Consider the following 18,438-nt stretch of genomic DNA (forward strand, 5'->3'; position numbering starts at 1 on the left):
GTAATAAAGAGGAAATTGTAAAGAAACTAAATTATTGCATGAAAAACATTCATTATCCATTCTGTTTTTACCTGTAATGTGCATGGCAGTCATGAGGAAACTTAGCTGGAAAAGGATGTAAAACTTGAAGAAGGGGTGACTAGCTTGATATTTATTTGATATCACTCAATAGTACTTGTATCACATGTGAGAGGACTGACGTACCCTAAGTTTACTTTGTTTGTGTCATACTGGTAGCGTTGTAGTTTTAGGGTGTGATAATGCAGATTATTGCAGGGCTGTATATTATTAGTAGATTCATGATTTGCAAACTGTAAATCTGAGTACTGGGTGACAAAATAGTTCTGGTGAAGAGATTGGGTTGCTACTAGTGTACGAGCATAAATCTGACTAGTAGTGTACACAAGAGGGAGATTTGAATTTTGAGATTTTCTTCATCTACATTTTCCCATCATACTTAATACTGAATGATGTTTCAGGAGTGCAGCCAGGTTTTCTTCTGGGCACCTGCCAGATATCTTCAGGTGATCTACTGAAGACTGCCTTTGTCTACCTGTCATACACATTTTATTTGCACACAGTAAGCATTTTGCACATATGTCATGACTGTATCAGCAAGACCGACCACACTTCCTTGATGGTGGAAATTTACTGCCTCAGTGATCTGTCTTGCGGGTATGACGATGGTGCAAGCACGGAACGTAGACAATGTGCTAATTAATTGTGTGAATATGTAGTTAGTGTCAGTCTTCGACAGCTCACTTGTAGTTTTCTGGCAGGTGCCCAGATGAAATATCATGCTTGGTAGAAAATGTTGACCAGCTGCAGTCTCGAAACAATGCTAAGTAGAGAGAAGATATTTGCATATGATGATACTTTTGATTAGATGGGCTGGCCGGAGTGGCCGAGCGGTTCTAGGCGATACAGTCTCGAACCGCGCGGCCGCTACAGTCGCAGGTTCGAATCGTGCCTCGGGCATGGATGTGTGTGATGTCCTTAGGTTAGTTAGGTTTAAGTAGTTCTAAGTTCTAGGGGACTGATGACCTCAGAAGTTAAGTCTCATAGTGTTCAGAGCCATTTTGATTAGACAGTGATGTGCTACTCACCACATAGAGGAGGCTTTGTGTCACAGATGGGCACAGTGAAAAAAAATGTTAGAAATATTTTCAGCTTTCAGACACAGTTCTTGTTCAGAATTAGAAAACGCATGCATGCATACACACACACATTAGAAAACGCATGCATGCACACACACACACACACACACACACACACACACACACACACACACACACACACACACACACACACACATGCAGCCACTGTCTCTGTGCACTAATATGCGTCTGGATATGGCGTGAGTAGCAATCTAGCTGGAGTGGCTTGTGGGGGTAAGGAAGAGGTGCAGAGTGGGAAGGGGGAGGGATAACATGGTAGGGATGGGGAAAGATGCTAGTGCTGTCTGTGAGACCCTGCAGGGATGTGGTGAGGACAGGATAGGGCTGCTAGATGCAGCATCAGAAGGGAGTTTGGGGGGGGGGGGCTGTGGAAGAGACAGAAGTAGAGAAGAGGAAAGGACTGTAAGTAAACTGGTGAGATACAAGGCATGTGTAGTACTGGAATGGGAGTGTGGGTAGGGACAGGTGCTGGAGGACAGAGACTAGGGAAGGATGAGACAAGGGGGCTTAAGGGAGTGAAGGATATGTTATAGGGAAAGTTCCCAACTGCGCATCTCAGAAGAGCTGCCGTTGGTGGGGAGAATCTAGATGGCACAGGCTGTGAAGCAGTCGTTAAAGTGAAGCACACCGTACGGGTGGGCATGTTCAACAACTTGGTGATCCAGCTGTCTCTTGGCCACAGTCTGGCTGTGGCTACTCACGCAGACAGACATCTTGTTAGTTGTTATGCCCACGTAGAATGTGGCACAGGAGTTGCAGCTAATTAGGTAGATCACATGGCTGCTTTCACGTGTGGCCCTGCCATTGATTGGATAGGATACACTTGTGATAGGACTGGAGTAGGTAGTAGTGGAAGGATGTTTGGGATGGATCTGGCATCTGGGTCTGTTGCAGAGGTGTGATCCATGAGACAAGTGGTTTGGAGCAGGGGTGGCATAGGGACAGACAAGGGTATTGGGTAGTTGGGGTCTATGACGGTATAAGGGAGGCACAAGCAGCCAAGTCCAAATCTTTGTGATTACTGGAGTCAAAGGGGCACATTTTATAGGCTAGAATCAGGCTACAGACAGTACTGAAAGAAATTAGAGCAGAACAGGAGCATAATATATGTAACATTTTCCAGAAAAATAAAATTAATTTGTTTCATTAGAACATTAAAAGGTCGAAAAACAAGATAGATGAGTTTCTTGTATGCCTACAAGATGTGGAAAATTTGAAGTGATAGATATTATTTACTATCTGATCGCCATGTACCCAAAGAGATGGAGAAGTTAAATATCAGGAACTGTACATTTGCGTCATTTTCATGTAGACTTAACATGGAAAACGGAGGAGTTGCAACATGTGTAAAAGTTGGACAAAAAGTCAGTCATTGAAACAAGTAGCTTTTGTGTTGATAAGAAACCAGAAGCATTGGCTTGTGAGTTGTTACTGCAGATTACTTTTTGATGATTGTAACAGTCTACAAATCCCCTCTGGGAAACTTTCAATTTTAGTAGCTAATATTCCAACTCACATACAGCAAGATTGTGGGGCATTGATGACATTTTTGTTGACAGTACTCAGTCTGAAACAATTAGTATGTACCCATTGTGGACGATTAATTGAAATAAAAAAAAAACATGGTCCCTTACAACCCTGAGTCAGATTCACACAAAGCAGTGAGGCTTATTAATGAGAACAGGATACAGTGCTTTAAGAGTAAGTTAAAAGAGGTGGTGCAGGATGATGTATATGCAGAAGAAAGATATGCTAATGTCAGATTCAGTTTATTCTACAGTAAATTTGTGTCAATATTTGAAAGTTACTTTCCAAAAAAATTAGGAGGCAGGACAGCAAGTCACTATACAATAACACAATAACAATTAAACTAAATGACAATGTTGTGATGGATAATTCACAAGTGGCAAGCGCTTTTAACAGTCACTTTATAAATGTAGCAGCAAAAGTAGGATTAAATGGTTCAGTTAAGGAAGCAAGAGAATATATTAGGTTGTTGCATAAATTTGTGGCGTTTTCGTTTTGCATGTTGGTATTCTAGTTGCTATGGGTTCACTTATTGAATGTCATTTTTTATTTGTAGTTCACTGTTGCTAAATAAGTTTACACTTTGTGTAATTTTGTGAGTGGAACTGTGGATGCTAGGAAATGGAGTGCCAAGTGGAGAAATTGCAACTATTTTGACTTGTTCTTCTGTTTGAGTTCAATAGAAGGGTGGCAGCAGTGGGGGCAGCCAGAAACATTATCTTCTTATATGGGGATACACAGCGATAAAATGGTTTTCTTGTTTGAAGGAGGACTTGTATGGCATTATTGACCTTTCACAGTCAGAAAGGCTGTTTGGCTTCGATGAATTGTTTAAATGCATTAATCCACAATGACCCATGTCAGTGTGCGTGAGAACTGACAGATGTGATGAACTGTGATCATTTTAGCATTACGTGACATTTGCATGCAATTGGGAAGGCTAAAAAATCATGTGCATGAGTACCGCAAAACCAAAATCAAAAACTTTGTGGGTGGCCATATGTGCATTTGTACTTGCTTATCATCAGTTGGCTCTTGAACAATATTGATTCTTATCCAGATCATTACTGGTGACAAGAAATACACACATAAAAAAAAGGTTTGCATTGCCTTGGTTCCGAGAGTTTCGGAACATGTACAGAAAACTGGAATAGAGATCAACATAAACATCATCTCCGCCATTTTTATTGCTCATGAAAACTACACATTGCATGTTGTACCACCATACAGAGAGACCTCCAGGGGTGGTGGTCCAGATTGCTGTACACATTAGTACCTCTAATACCCAGCATGCCTGTATTTGTTGTGGCATACTATCCACTAGTTCATTAAGGCACTGTTGGTCCAGATTATCTCACTCCTCGATGACGATTTGGCTCAGATCCCTCAGACTGGTTGGTTGGTCAGGTCGTCCATAAACAGCCCTTTACAATCTATCCCAGGCATGTTCATTGGGATTCATGTCTGGAGAACATGCTGGCCACTCTAGTCAAGCGATGTCCTTATCCTGAAGAAAGTCACTCACAAGATGACCACGATGGGGGTGTGAATTGTCCCCATGAAGATGAATGCCACCCCAAAACAGCAGGGAACCTCCACCGTGCTGCACTTGCTGGACAATGTGTCTAAGGCATTCAACCTGACCGGATTGCCTCCAAACACGTCTCCAATGATTGTCTGGTTGAAGGCATATGCGACACTCATTGGTGAAGAGAATGTGATGCCAATCCTGAGTGGTCCATTCGGCATGTTGTTGGGCCCATCTGTCCCGCACTGCATGGTGTCACGGTTGCAAAGATAGACCTCGCCATGGACATCAGGAGTGAAGTTGCACTCATGCAGCCTATTGTGCTCAGTTTGAGTCATAACACGACGTCGTGAGGCTGCACAAAAAGCATTATTCAACATGGTGGCATTGCTGTCAGGGTTCCTCCGAGCCATAATCCATAGATAGCAGTCATCCACTGCAGTAGTAACCCTTGGGATGCCTGAGCGAGGCAGGTCATTGACAGTTCCAGTCTCTCTGTGTCTCCTCTATGTCTGAACAACATCACTTTGGTTCACTCCGAGACACCTGGACACTTCTCTTGTTTAGAGCCCTTCTTGACACAAAGTAACAATGCCGACATGATCGAACCATGGTATTGACCGTCTAGGCAAGGTTGAACTACAGACAACACGAGCCGTGTACCTCCTTCCCGGTGGAATGACTGGAACTGATCGGCTGTCGGACCCTCTCCGTCTAAGATGCTGCTCATGCGTGGTTGTTTACATCCTTGGGTGGGTTTAGTGACATCTCCGGTCATTCAAAGGGACTGCGTCTGTTATACAATATCCACAGTATATGTCTATCTTCAGGAATTCTGGGAACAAGGGTGATGCAAAACTTTTTTTGATGTGTGTAATTTTATGTTAATGTAATTTCCTTACAGGAAAGGAATGGTTGAGTTCAGAGAAAACACAACTCCTTGTACAAAGATCTGTGTACATTCATGCAATCCAAGAACAATGACCAAGAAGACTGTGTGAAGTAATGCTACTCCATGATAATGGCCTCCTGCTTTCTGGTAGACTGAGCATAAACACTATAGAGGAGGTGGGTTCAGAAGTCATTCCACACCCACTTTATTCACCTGATCTTGCACCTTCAGAACTTTGTTTCTGGATGAAAATGCACTCTGAACATGGCTTGACAAGTTCTTCACATCAAAACCGTGTGATATCTACAATTGAGAAATCAACAATGTATCCCAACAGTGACATACTGTTGTAAATAGTGAGGGAGGATATATTGATGACTGAGGTCTCTGTTATGTGTATTTGTTGTGTTTATTAAACTTATGGAAAAACACTGTGAACTTATGCACCAACCCAATATTAAAAATGTAATTCCACTAAACTTTAAACAACTAGATGTAGTACCTACATCCTATCCTGAAATTAACAGAATTCTAAAAATTCTAAATAACCAAAGCTCATGTGGTGTTGATGGAATTTCAAGCAGAATTCTGAGAAGCATTTCCAACTTAATAAGTAATAACATTAGTGGTATATGGAATGCATCACTGGCACAGGAAATTTTTCCAAACAGTTTAAAATATGCAGTTATTAAACCATTTCGCAGGAAAGGTAACAAGACAGACTTAAACAATTATCTTACAGTTTCCTTACTGAGTGTTTTTCACAAATATTCCAATAAGTAATGTACTCAAGATAAGTGGAAACAATTTACTTAGGTTTGTATTCCAGAAGAGTTGCACAACTAAGAAGCTGTTTACACGTTCATTCATCAAATAGTACATGCCTTAGAAAATGAAATATTGCCAGTTGGCATTTTTTGTGATATTTCCAAGGTGTTTGATTGCAGAGATCATGTTACTCTCTTAAACTCAAGTTATGGTATTGATGGTTTTACGCACAACTGGTATGAATCATAATTAAGAAACACGATTCAGAAGGTTGTGCTGAATAATACAGACAATGTAAGCAGAGTAAAAAATGTTAGTGTCTGGGGAGAAATCACAAAGAGAGTACCACACAGTTCAATTTTACACTCACTATTAGTCCTTATATATGAAAATGACCTTCCACTTAACATTCAGTAAACAGAATTGGCATTTTTTTTAAAGACAATAGTAGTGTTATGATAAGCCCCACCAGAAAGAAAGCAACAGAAGTGATTATAAGTGATATTTTGCAAATAATTATAATGTTTCTCTAAGAAAATGGACTGTCTGTACCATTTGGGGGGAAAAATGCAGTGTACATATTGGGTTATGTAAAATAAATCAAGTCATACCAGCAATTGATGTAACACATGGGCAGGAGTCAGAAATAGGGTAGAATGCCCAAATATTTGGGGGTACATTTTGATGAAAATTGAAATTGAAGAAGCGTATTACTGAGCTCCTCAAACAGTTAAGTTCAGCCACTTTTGCTCTTAGTATTATTGCTAATCTTGGAACAAATGAATCAACCTCCTGACATATTTTGAATACTTCTACTCAATAATGTCTGAGAATAATTTTCTGAGGCAACTCATCACTTACAAAGAAGGTATTGATTGCACAAAAGTGAGCAGTAAGAATAATATGTTGTGTTCACCAATAGACATGATGTAGTACCCCTTCAAGGAGCTAGGCATTTGAACTGCACCATCACAACATATATGGTTGCTAATGAAATTTCTCATAAATAATCTTTCACAATTTGGGATCAACAGTGATGTCTACACCTACAACACCAGGGACCGATGACCGTAGCAGTCTGGTCCCTTTAAATCCCCCAAACCAACAAACCAACCAACCTACAACACCAGAGGCAAAAATGACCTTTATTGCCTTTTATAATAGCTGTCAGTGGTTCAGAAAGGAGTTCAGTATACACCAACAAAAATTTTTGATCATTTACCAAATAACATAAAATTTCAGACGGTTAGCAAAGCAAATTGTAAATCTAACCTAAAATCACTTTCCTGGACAACTCCTCCTATTCCATTGATGAATTTCTATGTAAAAACTGGTAGCCAGTATAAAAAACAACTGTTTTTATAGTTTAGTGGGATGAGTAGGACTAAAACATTAAGCGTTCATTAATGTTAGCACTAATTTTGTATACATACCCTCTAAACTGACTCATTCCACATCACTTGATAAAAGAACCTTTGAGGCGATCTATGGAAAATGTAACTAACTAACCACTGTGTGAGGAGGATGTTTTGCATTTTTATCATCCACTATGGATCCTTCCACAATGATATCTGTGTGCACAAATTTTGTTGGTCCATAGCATGTACTGACCTACTCCTGCAATACCGTATAAATCAGCCCCCATGCATTACCTCCTCTCTGTTATCTGTAAAATTCTCTTTTCCAGAGGCCTTACCTTTTGCTCCAATTCCAAATTCAGTCAGGCTTGTTGAAGACATTGTCCTTTTCCTGGAACCTACAGTTTTTCATGACGAACTCTACAAGTTAGACTCAACCAAAAGCGAATATAGAACTTTGCCTGACTCAGTTTTGCACCTCCGACAAACTGTGGTTCAGCCCTACTACTCCTTTTCAACTTTGCCTCGCTCTTTTACCCCAAATCCCTCAACATGGAGACAAACCTCACATCTGCTGAAAGAGCTGCAGTCCACCACCTAAAAACTTATTCTGACCTTATAACTATACCTGCTGACAAAGGCTCCACCATTGTGGTTATAAACTGCAGGAATTATGTGGTGGAAGAACTCTTCCAGCTGTAAGATTTGTCCACCTACAAACCCTGCCACAGTGACCCCATTCCAGAAATCCATCAATATCTCCAGTTCCTCCTCAGGCTTGTAGGTGCATCCCAGCACCTCTCCACTGAGTCTATTTCTCTACCTTACTCCCATCATTCCCAACACTCCTACCTTCTACCTGTTTCCTAAAGTTCATAAACTGAACCCCTAAGGTGGTTAATTGTGGGTGGTTACTGTTTGCTCACAGAGAAAATCTCTGTTCACATGGATGAACACCTTCAGCCTACTACCATTAACCTAACCTAACCTCCTATACAAAAGATACCAACCATTTCATCCACCAACTCTATGCAGTTCTTCTTTTTTTACCACTTGATGCCATACATATCACTCTTGATTCCACCTCTCTCCACACTATCGTCTCCATTGTCCACACCTTTGCCACTATTGAACTCTGCTTTTTCCAATGCCAGATTGATTACAAACCCACAATCTCATTCCTGGTCACCATAACGAGCCATATCCCAGTACACAATTATTTCTCCTTTGAAGGCATCACCTACAAACAAATCCATGTTACAGCAGTTGGCACCTGCATGGCACTGTCTTATGTGAACCTATTCATGGAACACGTAGAGGAAGCCTTCATAACCACCTACTTAGTTTATATTCATTGGTGACATCTTGTTGATGTGGACTGAAGTTGAGGACCCCCTATCCATATTCCTCCTGAACCTCAGCAACTTCTCCACCGTTCCTTCTCAGCTCAACAAGCCACTTTAACAAGCCACTTTCCTCAGTGTCAATGTCAGTACCTCTGTCCACACCAAACCTACCAACCACTAACAATACCTCAACTTCAACAGATGCCAGCCACTCCACACCAAGAAGTCACATCCATAAAGCATAGCCACCTGCTGATGTCACATCTGTAGTGGTGACCAGTCACACTTCAAATACTCCTGTGTGTAACTGAGGCCTTCACGAACTGAATTACTCTCTCAACATTGTTCAGAAACAGATGTAACATGCCTCATCTCACCAGTCACCTATCATCCTCCACATTCCCACTGTCCGGCCACAAAGGAGCACTCCTCTTGTAACTCAGTGCCACTCAAACTTGAGCAGATAAAATACATTCTCTTTCAGGATTTTGAGTACCTCCCATTGTTCCCTGAAATGAGAAAAATCCTTCTTATTGTCCTCCCCACCACTCCCATAGTGGTAATCTACCACCCACCCAGCTTACATAATATTGTTATGCAGCCCTACTCCATCCCTGCTCCCATCCCTGTGCTTCATGCCTCATATCCCTGCTACAGACTTAGATGCAAGACTTCTCCCTTACATCCTTCCACTACCACCTACTCCAGTCCTGTCCCAAGCATTTCCTATCCCATCAGGGCTGCTTGTGAAAGCAGCCATGTGATCTACTTACTTAGCTGCAACCACTTTGCTGTATTCTACATGTGCATGACAACTAGCAAGCTTTCTGTCTGCATGAATGGCCACTCCTGGGCTGTGGCCAAGAGACAGCAGGACCACACAGTCGCTGAACGTGCTGTCTAACATGATGTGCTTCACTTTAATAACTGCTTTGCAGCCTGTGCCATCAGGATTCTTTCCACCAACACCAGTTTTCTGAATTGCATTGGGGACAGAATTCTCTCCAACATATTCTTTGTTCCCGTAACACCCCATGCTTCATCCTTCCCGAGTCCCTTTCCTCCACCACCTATCCTCTTCCATGCTCCCTCACTAAACACCTTCTATCATGCCAAGACATGTACATAGTCCTTTCCCCTTTTCTACTGCTCTTGTCTCACTTTACACATTCACTCCCCCCTCCCCCAAACTCCACCCACAGCACAGCCTCCTGACGCTGCACCCAGCAGCCCTGTTCTGTCTCCACCATATCCTTGCACGCTTCCACAGGCTGCACCCACATCTTCCTCCGTACCTACCACACTATTCCTCTCCCTCTCATATTTGCCTTGTTACCTCCACTACCCTTCCCAGCTAGACTGCTGTTCATGTCAGATGCAATCATGCCTTAGTTCATGGAGACAGTGGTCATGTCTGTCTCTGTGTGTGTGTGTGTGTGTGTGTGTGTGTGTGCGTGCGTGTGTTTTATACCTCTGAAGAAGAACTTTGTCCAACTGAACTACTTCCAGCATTCTTTTTCATTGTGCGTGTGTCTAGCTCAATGCTTAGTGCCTTCTCTATGTGGTGAGTAGCAATCCATCCTTTCCATATTGTTGTTATTCCATTGTGCACTTTCCATGTTTTATATTTTTTGTTAAATCACATGTGAGCAAGTATCTGAAAATAAATTAATATGCCATGTACAGTAGTTAGTTTCAGTTGACATAGTTGACGTTGACGGGAACTATTCTCTTATATGTGCAGCTGTCTGTATTGTATATATGTGCTTCTCTCCTATGTAAAATGTATGCGTAACAGGTGCATTAACAGAGAATGATAGATCAGTATATGAGCAAAATGTAATCACAAATAGTTATAAAATTATTTTGGTAGTATAACTGACTAAAGCCGTATTTGTTTTGTAATCATCATACAGTTATTTTATTGTCTTCGATACCAACCTACAGCACAAATGCTGGTTAATAGCTGTAAACTTGGAATAGACCCGTACTGTGATTGTAGGCCCTGCAGGCATTACTTATTGTTATTGTCTAAGTGTATGCTGGAGCTGCACTATTTTTAATACTTGGTGGTATTGTCATACATGGCAAATTGCTGACTTGTATTTACAGGGTAGAGCAAGTAAAAGTGGTCCAGAGAACAGAGTTCCAGGGTACCAACAAACACAGCAGAGGAGAGGAAATACAGTGCTAACCTGACTATAGCAGTTGTTGAAAGTAACCACTATTCATCTCTTGGTACTTGTGGTCCCAGGTCGGCAAGTTGCTGAAGGCAGATCAAAGGTGGACTGCTGGAATTGCTGCAGTTTGTTGCGATACACTTAGACTCGAGGGCTCCCCATACAAAATAACCACACATTGACAGCTCAGGTGACGTGGGTGGCCATCTAGGGTGGGCCACGGCCAGACTGACCTCAGCTAACAACTCTTGTCAGATGTGAAGATTGTATAAATGTCCTCCAACATTCGGCTGGCTGTATGGGCAGTTGCTCCATCCTGTTGGAAGTAACTGTAGGTCTTTTACTTCAACATTAATGCTACCACAAATGGTTTCAAAATGTTGGAAATATAATGCGCTGAACTGTGTCTGATGAAGGAAGGTGGGACCAGTAATGCAGCATGCAGATACTGCACACCTAACCCCTAACCTTCTGACCATGCCATAGTGTTTTGTGGAAGTTAAGCAGATTCTAATACTGCACAAAACGTGATTCTGTGAGTTGACACAACCATTTGGGTGAAACCAGGTTTCATTAGACATAAAGAACAGATCCATGTACAAGCTATTCGTTGTTATCTCAGTGGACAGCCACTCACAAAACTAGAGGCACTGAGGAGCATCTATTGGTTTTAAGACATAAACAACAGACTCTTCGAGGGATGCATATGCAGTCCCAGGTGGAGTATTTGTCTGTGTGATCGATGTGATATGCTGGTTTCTTGTGACAGGCATTGACTTGATTTGGTAGGACTCTGAAGCATTTTCTGATGAACTGCAGCTACATTTTGTGGTGTGCGGGCGTGTCTTGGAATATTTTTTTACTTGTTTGAAAACAGATTCTGTCTGTCACCATTTTCGCACTAAGCTTTGCAGGGCACTCTTTGCTGGCACTTTGACACCATTAAATTTCTCAGCAAACAAGTGACCATGCTATTTCCATGAATTTGTTGTCACATAACTTTTCTTAATGAACACCTGGTGCTTCACTGTAAGTACCATAATCCCATTTGCACTGCTCCACTCACACTGACACAGCCCGAACTACACTCTGAACTGGTGTGGACCACTTGGCATGCGTACATGTCATGTGCACGTCACGGGATGTGGTTATATGCATACATTCTTATCCAGTCATATCCACTAAAATGGGCCACTTTTATTTGCCTAACACTGTAGTAGTATAAGAGAAAGACAAGTGGAAGTAATAAAAATAAATCAGAGAAAGGAAAATATAATCAAAATAGGAAATGTATTGTGTTAAAGATAAAAGGAAGTGAGAACCACAACAATAAAACACATATAGCAGAGAAGATAGTTTTGGATTAGATTTACACATGAGCATATTACAGAGTTCCTGCAAATGTTTGTACCAGACATTAGGGACATGATTCCTAGGATCAGAAACAGACAACATATTCATATGAACATTTGTCCTACAGATGGTTTGCCATGAGTTGTTGGCAGTGTGCGTGTTGTATCATGAACTGCTACTTCAGCATACTACAGTGATACATTTGTTGTAAAAAACAAATATGTTTGTGTATTAATATGCATAAGTCATCTATGGTCACCCATGCTAACAGCGTATTGTTTCTTGGAGGGATGACACAGTTTTTCAGGAGAAAGAGAACTGAGTGGTGCAACAGGGCAGCTAGTTTGTCATGCGTTGGACCTTGACATTATTGAGGCCCATTTTGTCTTTAGTAATGGAATATTTTCACCAACAGTTGCCCCACCATGTAATTCATGGTTGGTAAGGCACACTATTCACAGTGGTTGTTTGGGTGCACTAATGTACTTGAGATCCTATACTTAATCCAGTGGAATTTTGACAGTGGAAACACATGGAAACTGGTGTATGTTGTTCCAGTTAATAACTTGAGTGATTTGCAGTAGGATATCCACAATATCTGTGTAGCTGTTTAGCAGAACCTGGATATCGTCAATGGCATAACGTGTCCATGTTGAGACATCGCCACATATTCAATGCTATCTCCTGCAGTGTGACCACTGTACCTCCTGTTATACTTCAGCATGCAACTGAAATGCAACTGAATAACAATATGTCATGTGATATATGTCAAAAGGAACATTTTGTTTTGTTCCTAGGATCCTGTGATACTTGTTAGAAATCTGTATAATACTGAAACTCTGCCTGTCAAATGATGACCTTGTTGGGAGGGGGGAATAGTTTTCAGCCAAACTTAGTTTTAAAAGATCTGTATTTTGCAAAACATGGTTACTTTTTTCCTTTCCTTCCTTCCTTTTGTTTATGTGTGCACCCAAACATTTCAGCATTTATTTATTTATATACCTGTCCTCATCAATATCTGTCTATTTTCATTATTAATACATTTATATCATATGTTATTAGTCACTAGTATCTATGCATATGTTTTGATGTTTTTAGTGTTTAGTTTCTAATACATATTTTTAATGTCTTAACCTATAGTGTAGCTCTTCAGAAGCAGACTGCCTGGAATGTCAAACCTGCTTAGTGGATGTGATTAACTGCTGGGTAAATTGGAGTTCCCAATTAGTGTGCTTCCTCTGGTTTTCTCCGTAGTATCATAGGTGGGGCTGAATGAATATGTTGCTGACCAGAGGACAAGGAGTATGCAGTGCATTGGTATGTCATTAGATCAAAAAAAGACAGTGAAAGGAGTTCACCACAGCTCGGTCTGTTGTGCCTATGACAGAGAGAAGCACGAACAAGTAACTTTACAAGGCGCAGTCTCTCTAAATGTAAAACGGCATGTGCTTTCTTGAAAATGCAATTACATTTGTAATCAAAATTTTATAACTATTATATGTCAGCATATTTTCTGTGATAACAATGCCATGTTTTAGAGAGAGAGAATAATAGACTTCTTCAAATATTTCACCGTCCTGCTCTGTTGTGTACCATACTGTTATATTTTGGCTCAGGTACTTAGAAGACTTTGAGAAGAGAATACCCAGGGAAGAGATCCAACAGATTGAAGCTGTAATTAAGAAACAACTTGCTGACAATGATGAAAAGTATGTGGCAACTATATGTGGAAGTTACAGGTAGAAACTTTTATGAAATTTCATGTAGGCATTTAGCTTCTATATTAGACCCCCTATTCTCCTACATATTCTTTTCTATGCCCCTGTATATGTTTGTGGTTAAATATTTCAAATTTTGACTATGAAACCCCATTTATTTCAGGAGGGGAAAGGCAGATAGTGGAGACATCGATGTACTAGTGACTCATACTGACTACATGTACACCACCAGAGATAAGAGCCACAACAAATCAAAAGTGTTCAAAGATGTTGTTGCGTCACTGGAGAAATGTGGTCTCATTGTTGATACCATTTCACAAGGTGACAGTAAATTCATGGTGGGTACTCTGCAGATATATACAAGTTTTTGTCCTAAAAAGAAGCCTAGTTGTATTAAGCAAACAAAAAACTTTTTTAGCCTTGTTCCACAACTTTATTGTTACTGTCGACCTAGGTTTCAGGTTATAATCCCATTTCCTAGTAGTTATGTATTAGTACATGTGTATTATGTGTTAAGAAATGGACTTATAATATGTAAAACATGTTGTAAAGTAATAATAAAATGTGTGAAACAAGGCTAAAAAGGTATTTTGTTTAGTTAATACAATACAATGTTTCACCTAGAGCCCAAAGTTGAATCAATTAAAAAGAAACATAATTATATAGACACACTGGATAAATATCTGTTGTCTACTTTAAGAAAAAAATACATCATGGAATTGTGGTTTGATGCCATTAAGAAAATCCAGTAATCTGCATGATAAAATAAATGTTTCTGTTGAGATATTAATCCTTTATAGGCCTGAAGACATAACAGAGATGTTAAGTGTGGTAAGAGCAGCATGTGATAGGTGTAATATGCTAGATTGGAGGTACTAGCTAATATGGAATGATTATATTTGAAAGCCAGCACAAGTCATTCAAGAACTTTTCTATTGAAGGACTACGAGAGACAGTTGCATTTCACAGATCATAATCTGAGCCACAAGGGATACACTGCAATGCAGTGTGCAATGTGCAGCAAGAGCATTGTTGCCTGTAGGCCAAAATTGCAACTATTGCTTGATTAAGGAATGTCAGCTGTGGAACTCTGTTGCACTCGTTTGCTTAAAGTATTTTCAGTGTTTTATTATTTGAGGCAGCTTGTCTTTTCAACCATTGTCATTGAGTAGTTTACCCCTAGTTTTACTCTTAATGCCATCCTTAAAAGCACATATTGCAGTTTGTGGAGTACAGGTGCCCATTGCTGTTTTGACGTATGGGATCTTGGTACAGATTCATTATTTTGAGAAATGTTCAGAATTTTGATTAGTACCAGGAATTAACTATTTATCTCAATACAGCACTAAATATCATATGAGAAGCTTTTCTAATGGGTTAATGTTACGGATTTGAGAGAGGATACAGAACACATAACAGAACTTATATGAGACAGTGCCTTCAATCATATTGGCAACAGTATATTTCTCTTGTGAAAATCTCATAGTCAGCTCAACTGTCAGTACTTCTTAGGCTACGTTATTAGCTAACTAATTTGGTCATTGTCTACTCGTGGTCTAGTGGCTACCTCTGGATCATGGGGTTCTGGGTTCGATTCCCGGCCAGGTTGGGGATTTTCTCTGCCCAGGGACTGGGTGTATTGTCCTCCTCATTTCATCATCATCATCATCATCATCATCCTCATCATTTGTGACAGTGGCTAGCTTGGACTGCAAAAAAAATTTGACTGTGAAAAAACTTGTGACTTTGTTCGGGCGCTGATGACCATGCAGTTCATCGCGCCACAAATTAATCATCATCATATTCTCTTGATCGACTGGCACAATACAAGGTGACATTTAGGCTCCCAAATGGACAGATTTGTCTGCCAGTTTCTTCGAGGTAAACTTTAAAAAGTGTAAGCAAATCACCCTCATACTCTTTTTTTATCTGAAGAAACAACATACATACAGGAGTGGGGAGGGAGAGGGGGGGGGGGGGGGAAGAGAGAGAGAGAGAGAGAGAGAGAGAGAGAGAGAGAGAGAGAGAGAGAGAGAGAGAGAGATCCACACATCCATGCACACATTGTAAAAACACAATGGGCTATTTCTACCTAAGAATATTGTGGTAAATCTTGAAATGACACTTAGTGAATATCATTTTCAAAATATTAGAGTGACTGCATGTTGTAAGACGCAATATGTATTTATCTAGTGCAGGGTCAGCCACACTGTGTGAAAACACACATTTTGTGGCATGTGTTTGCAACTGTAGCAGCTATAAAGCTAAGTTCTGTCAAATTTTTTTGTGGACTGTATTCAAATATTAAATTTAGTAGTTTTCAATTGTTCGTCCAAATGTTAGCAGTGTGTTTACATTTTGCGGCATGCAGTTGCAGCTGTAGTGCTTATGAAGTTAATTTCTGAGAAAGTTGTTTGTGCACTGTTATACTGTTATTAAATTTAGTAGATTTCAATGGTGTCTTGTGCTGTTTATGTCGAAATAACAGTTTACCAAACTTTTGGAAACATTCGCTTACTTTGTTTTTTAGAGTTTTCTGTGTGTTGAAGCATTTAGTAAACTTTGTGCAGCAGTTTTAAGCTGATGTTTCTTATTGTTTATAGTGAAATATTTCCGTAAAATCTTCATTCCCTGTTTTAACTTCAGTGAGTGTTCCAATGGCTGCTTGGATTTTTGGTTTTAGCTAGTAACATGTGTGAGGTTTTGTTAGTATTGGTATTACTTCTGGTTGAATAGTATTAATGAAAGTTGTTACTTTCTTAGTAGAGTGGGAATTTTGAGACCAGTATTGTTAGTTCTATAAATAGTTCTGCTGGTGTAGTTGAAGTTAGGTAAAATAGACACTTAGTTTTTTTCAGTAACTGTAAAATTTTACTGTAAGTGAGAAGTGTGGGCTTTGTTGTAGGTTTATGAGTAGTGGGTTACAGTGTGGGATTTGCTCAAAGTGTTTTCATTGGGGGGAATGCAGTGGGGAAGCCAGTGGGCATTCTAGCCAGATACTCTCTTGGGAATGCAGAATCTGTAGTAGAAATAAGTTGATAGAGGAGCAGGAGCATAAGATCTGCACCCTTCAGGTGCAGTTACAATGAAGGGTGCAGTTACAATACGCAAAGAAGGAACTATATAGTTTGAAGAGGGTAAAGAATGCTGGAGAATGGGAACTGGCAGTTGGCAGGAAGGCAGTTAGGAGGAGGAGGTATTCAGATAGTTGTATTTTGCATATCTGCAATAGATTGGACCAACTGTTAAGAGTTGGAGCCTCTTGCAGCTGTAGGCGTAGGAAACATGCAGCAGTCCTCAGCAGTTGCAAAGTCACAGAAAGAAGAAGGTTCTGCTGCTAGGTAGTCCACATGGTTGAGGTGGGGCCAGCAATTGCAGGAAGTGTTGGGGAGTGAGTACCAGGACGCCAGCATTGTGAAGCCTAGTGCAGGGCTGGGTCAGGTGACTGACAGCTTGCGAGAGTTATTGCAGGAATTTTGTGAAATAGTATCAGGTAGTGATTGTGGGCAGAGGTGGGAATAGTATTGATAGGGACGGGGAACATGATGTAGGTGGTGACCTGGTAGAGATAGCTACTCAAACTGGTGGTACAAATGTGCATTCCATGTAACTGTTTCAGCATCACAAACGGCCTTATCTTAATGCGGCTGCTGGTGTCTTAACATGGGGCTGGAGAAGGCACTGATGGCAGAGGACATGGGTCACAATGCAGTGGTGCCAGTTGAGTCTATCAGTAGATCGAGTTTTGCTAGGCATGTCCTGCACCTCAATAGGTATGGGAAGGGGAGGCTGGCAAAGCTTATAGTTGACAGTGTAGTGGGTGGTGGTGGAATCACTCATTGGAAAATTCCTGTAGTAGTTGGTGTTAGAACTGCACCTCTTTTAGATTGAAGTCAGCTTTAGGTATACCTGCTTAAAGGCAGTCACTCTAATTAAGGAATCACCTTCAGAGAAGGTCAGGTATCCTAGTAGAGAAGGAATTAGCATATTTCATCAAAATATAAGAGATAAAGTTAGTGAACTACTTATAGATGACATTATTGGTATATCAGAGCACTACTTAAATAATATGGCAATTCAGAGTCTTCCTTTACCAGGGTACAGATTAGCTGGCTGTTTTTCGAGGAGTTCCTTGCGGAGTGGGGGAGTAGCCATGTACGTAAAAAAACAGTATTCTGTTGAGTCCGTAGACGTATCACGGCACTGCACTGAATAAATATTTGAATGTTGTGCAGGGCAGTTGAGTTTAGTGAAAATGAACTTCTAATTGTTGTTGTTTATAGGTCCCCTAACTTTGACTTCAGAGCATTTCTGTTCAAGCTAGAGAGGTTTCGTGGTTCACTTTATAGAAAGTACCAAAAATTAGTTATATGTGGTGACTTCAGTATTGATCTTGTGCTTGATTGTGCAAGAAAAAGATCTCCTAAACTCATGTGATCTAAAGCGGACTGTGTTTTTTCCAACTAGGGTGCAAGGGAACAGTAGCACAGGCATAGACAATATTTTTATTCATTCTTCATTACCAGATGGGCATTCTGTTAGTATATGGGAGAATGGCCTTTCAGACCATGATGCACAAAGTCTAGCACT

At 40.5% G+C, this 18,438-nt stretch overlaps 1 protein-coding gene across 1 annotated transcript in view; it reads left to right on the plus strand.

Annotated features, from left to right (window-relative positions):
• The window catches only part of LOC126464525 (DNA polymerase beta-like), a 57,551-nt gene that overhangs the window by 13,863 nt on the left and 25,250 nt on the right, over positions 1-18,438 (plus strand). Inside the window, exons 4-5 of the mRNA XM_050096240.1 lie at positions 13,747-13,869; positions 14,012-14,186. Of these exons, the coding sequence (XP_049952197.1) occupies positions 13,747-13,869; positions 14,012-14,186 (298 nt within the window). The remainder of the gene's footprint in view (positions 1-13,746; positions 13,870-14,011; positions 14,187-18,438) is intronic.

Source organism: Schistocerca serialis, chromosome 1, assembly GCF_023864345.2.
Source record: "Schistocerca serialis cubense isolate TAMUIC-IGC-003099 chromosome 1, iqSchSeri2.2, whole genome shotgun sequence".
Taxonomy (NCBI): Eukaryota; Metazoa; Arthropoda; class Insecta; order Orthoptera; family Acrididae; genus Schistocerca; species Schistocerca serialis.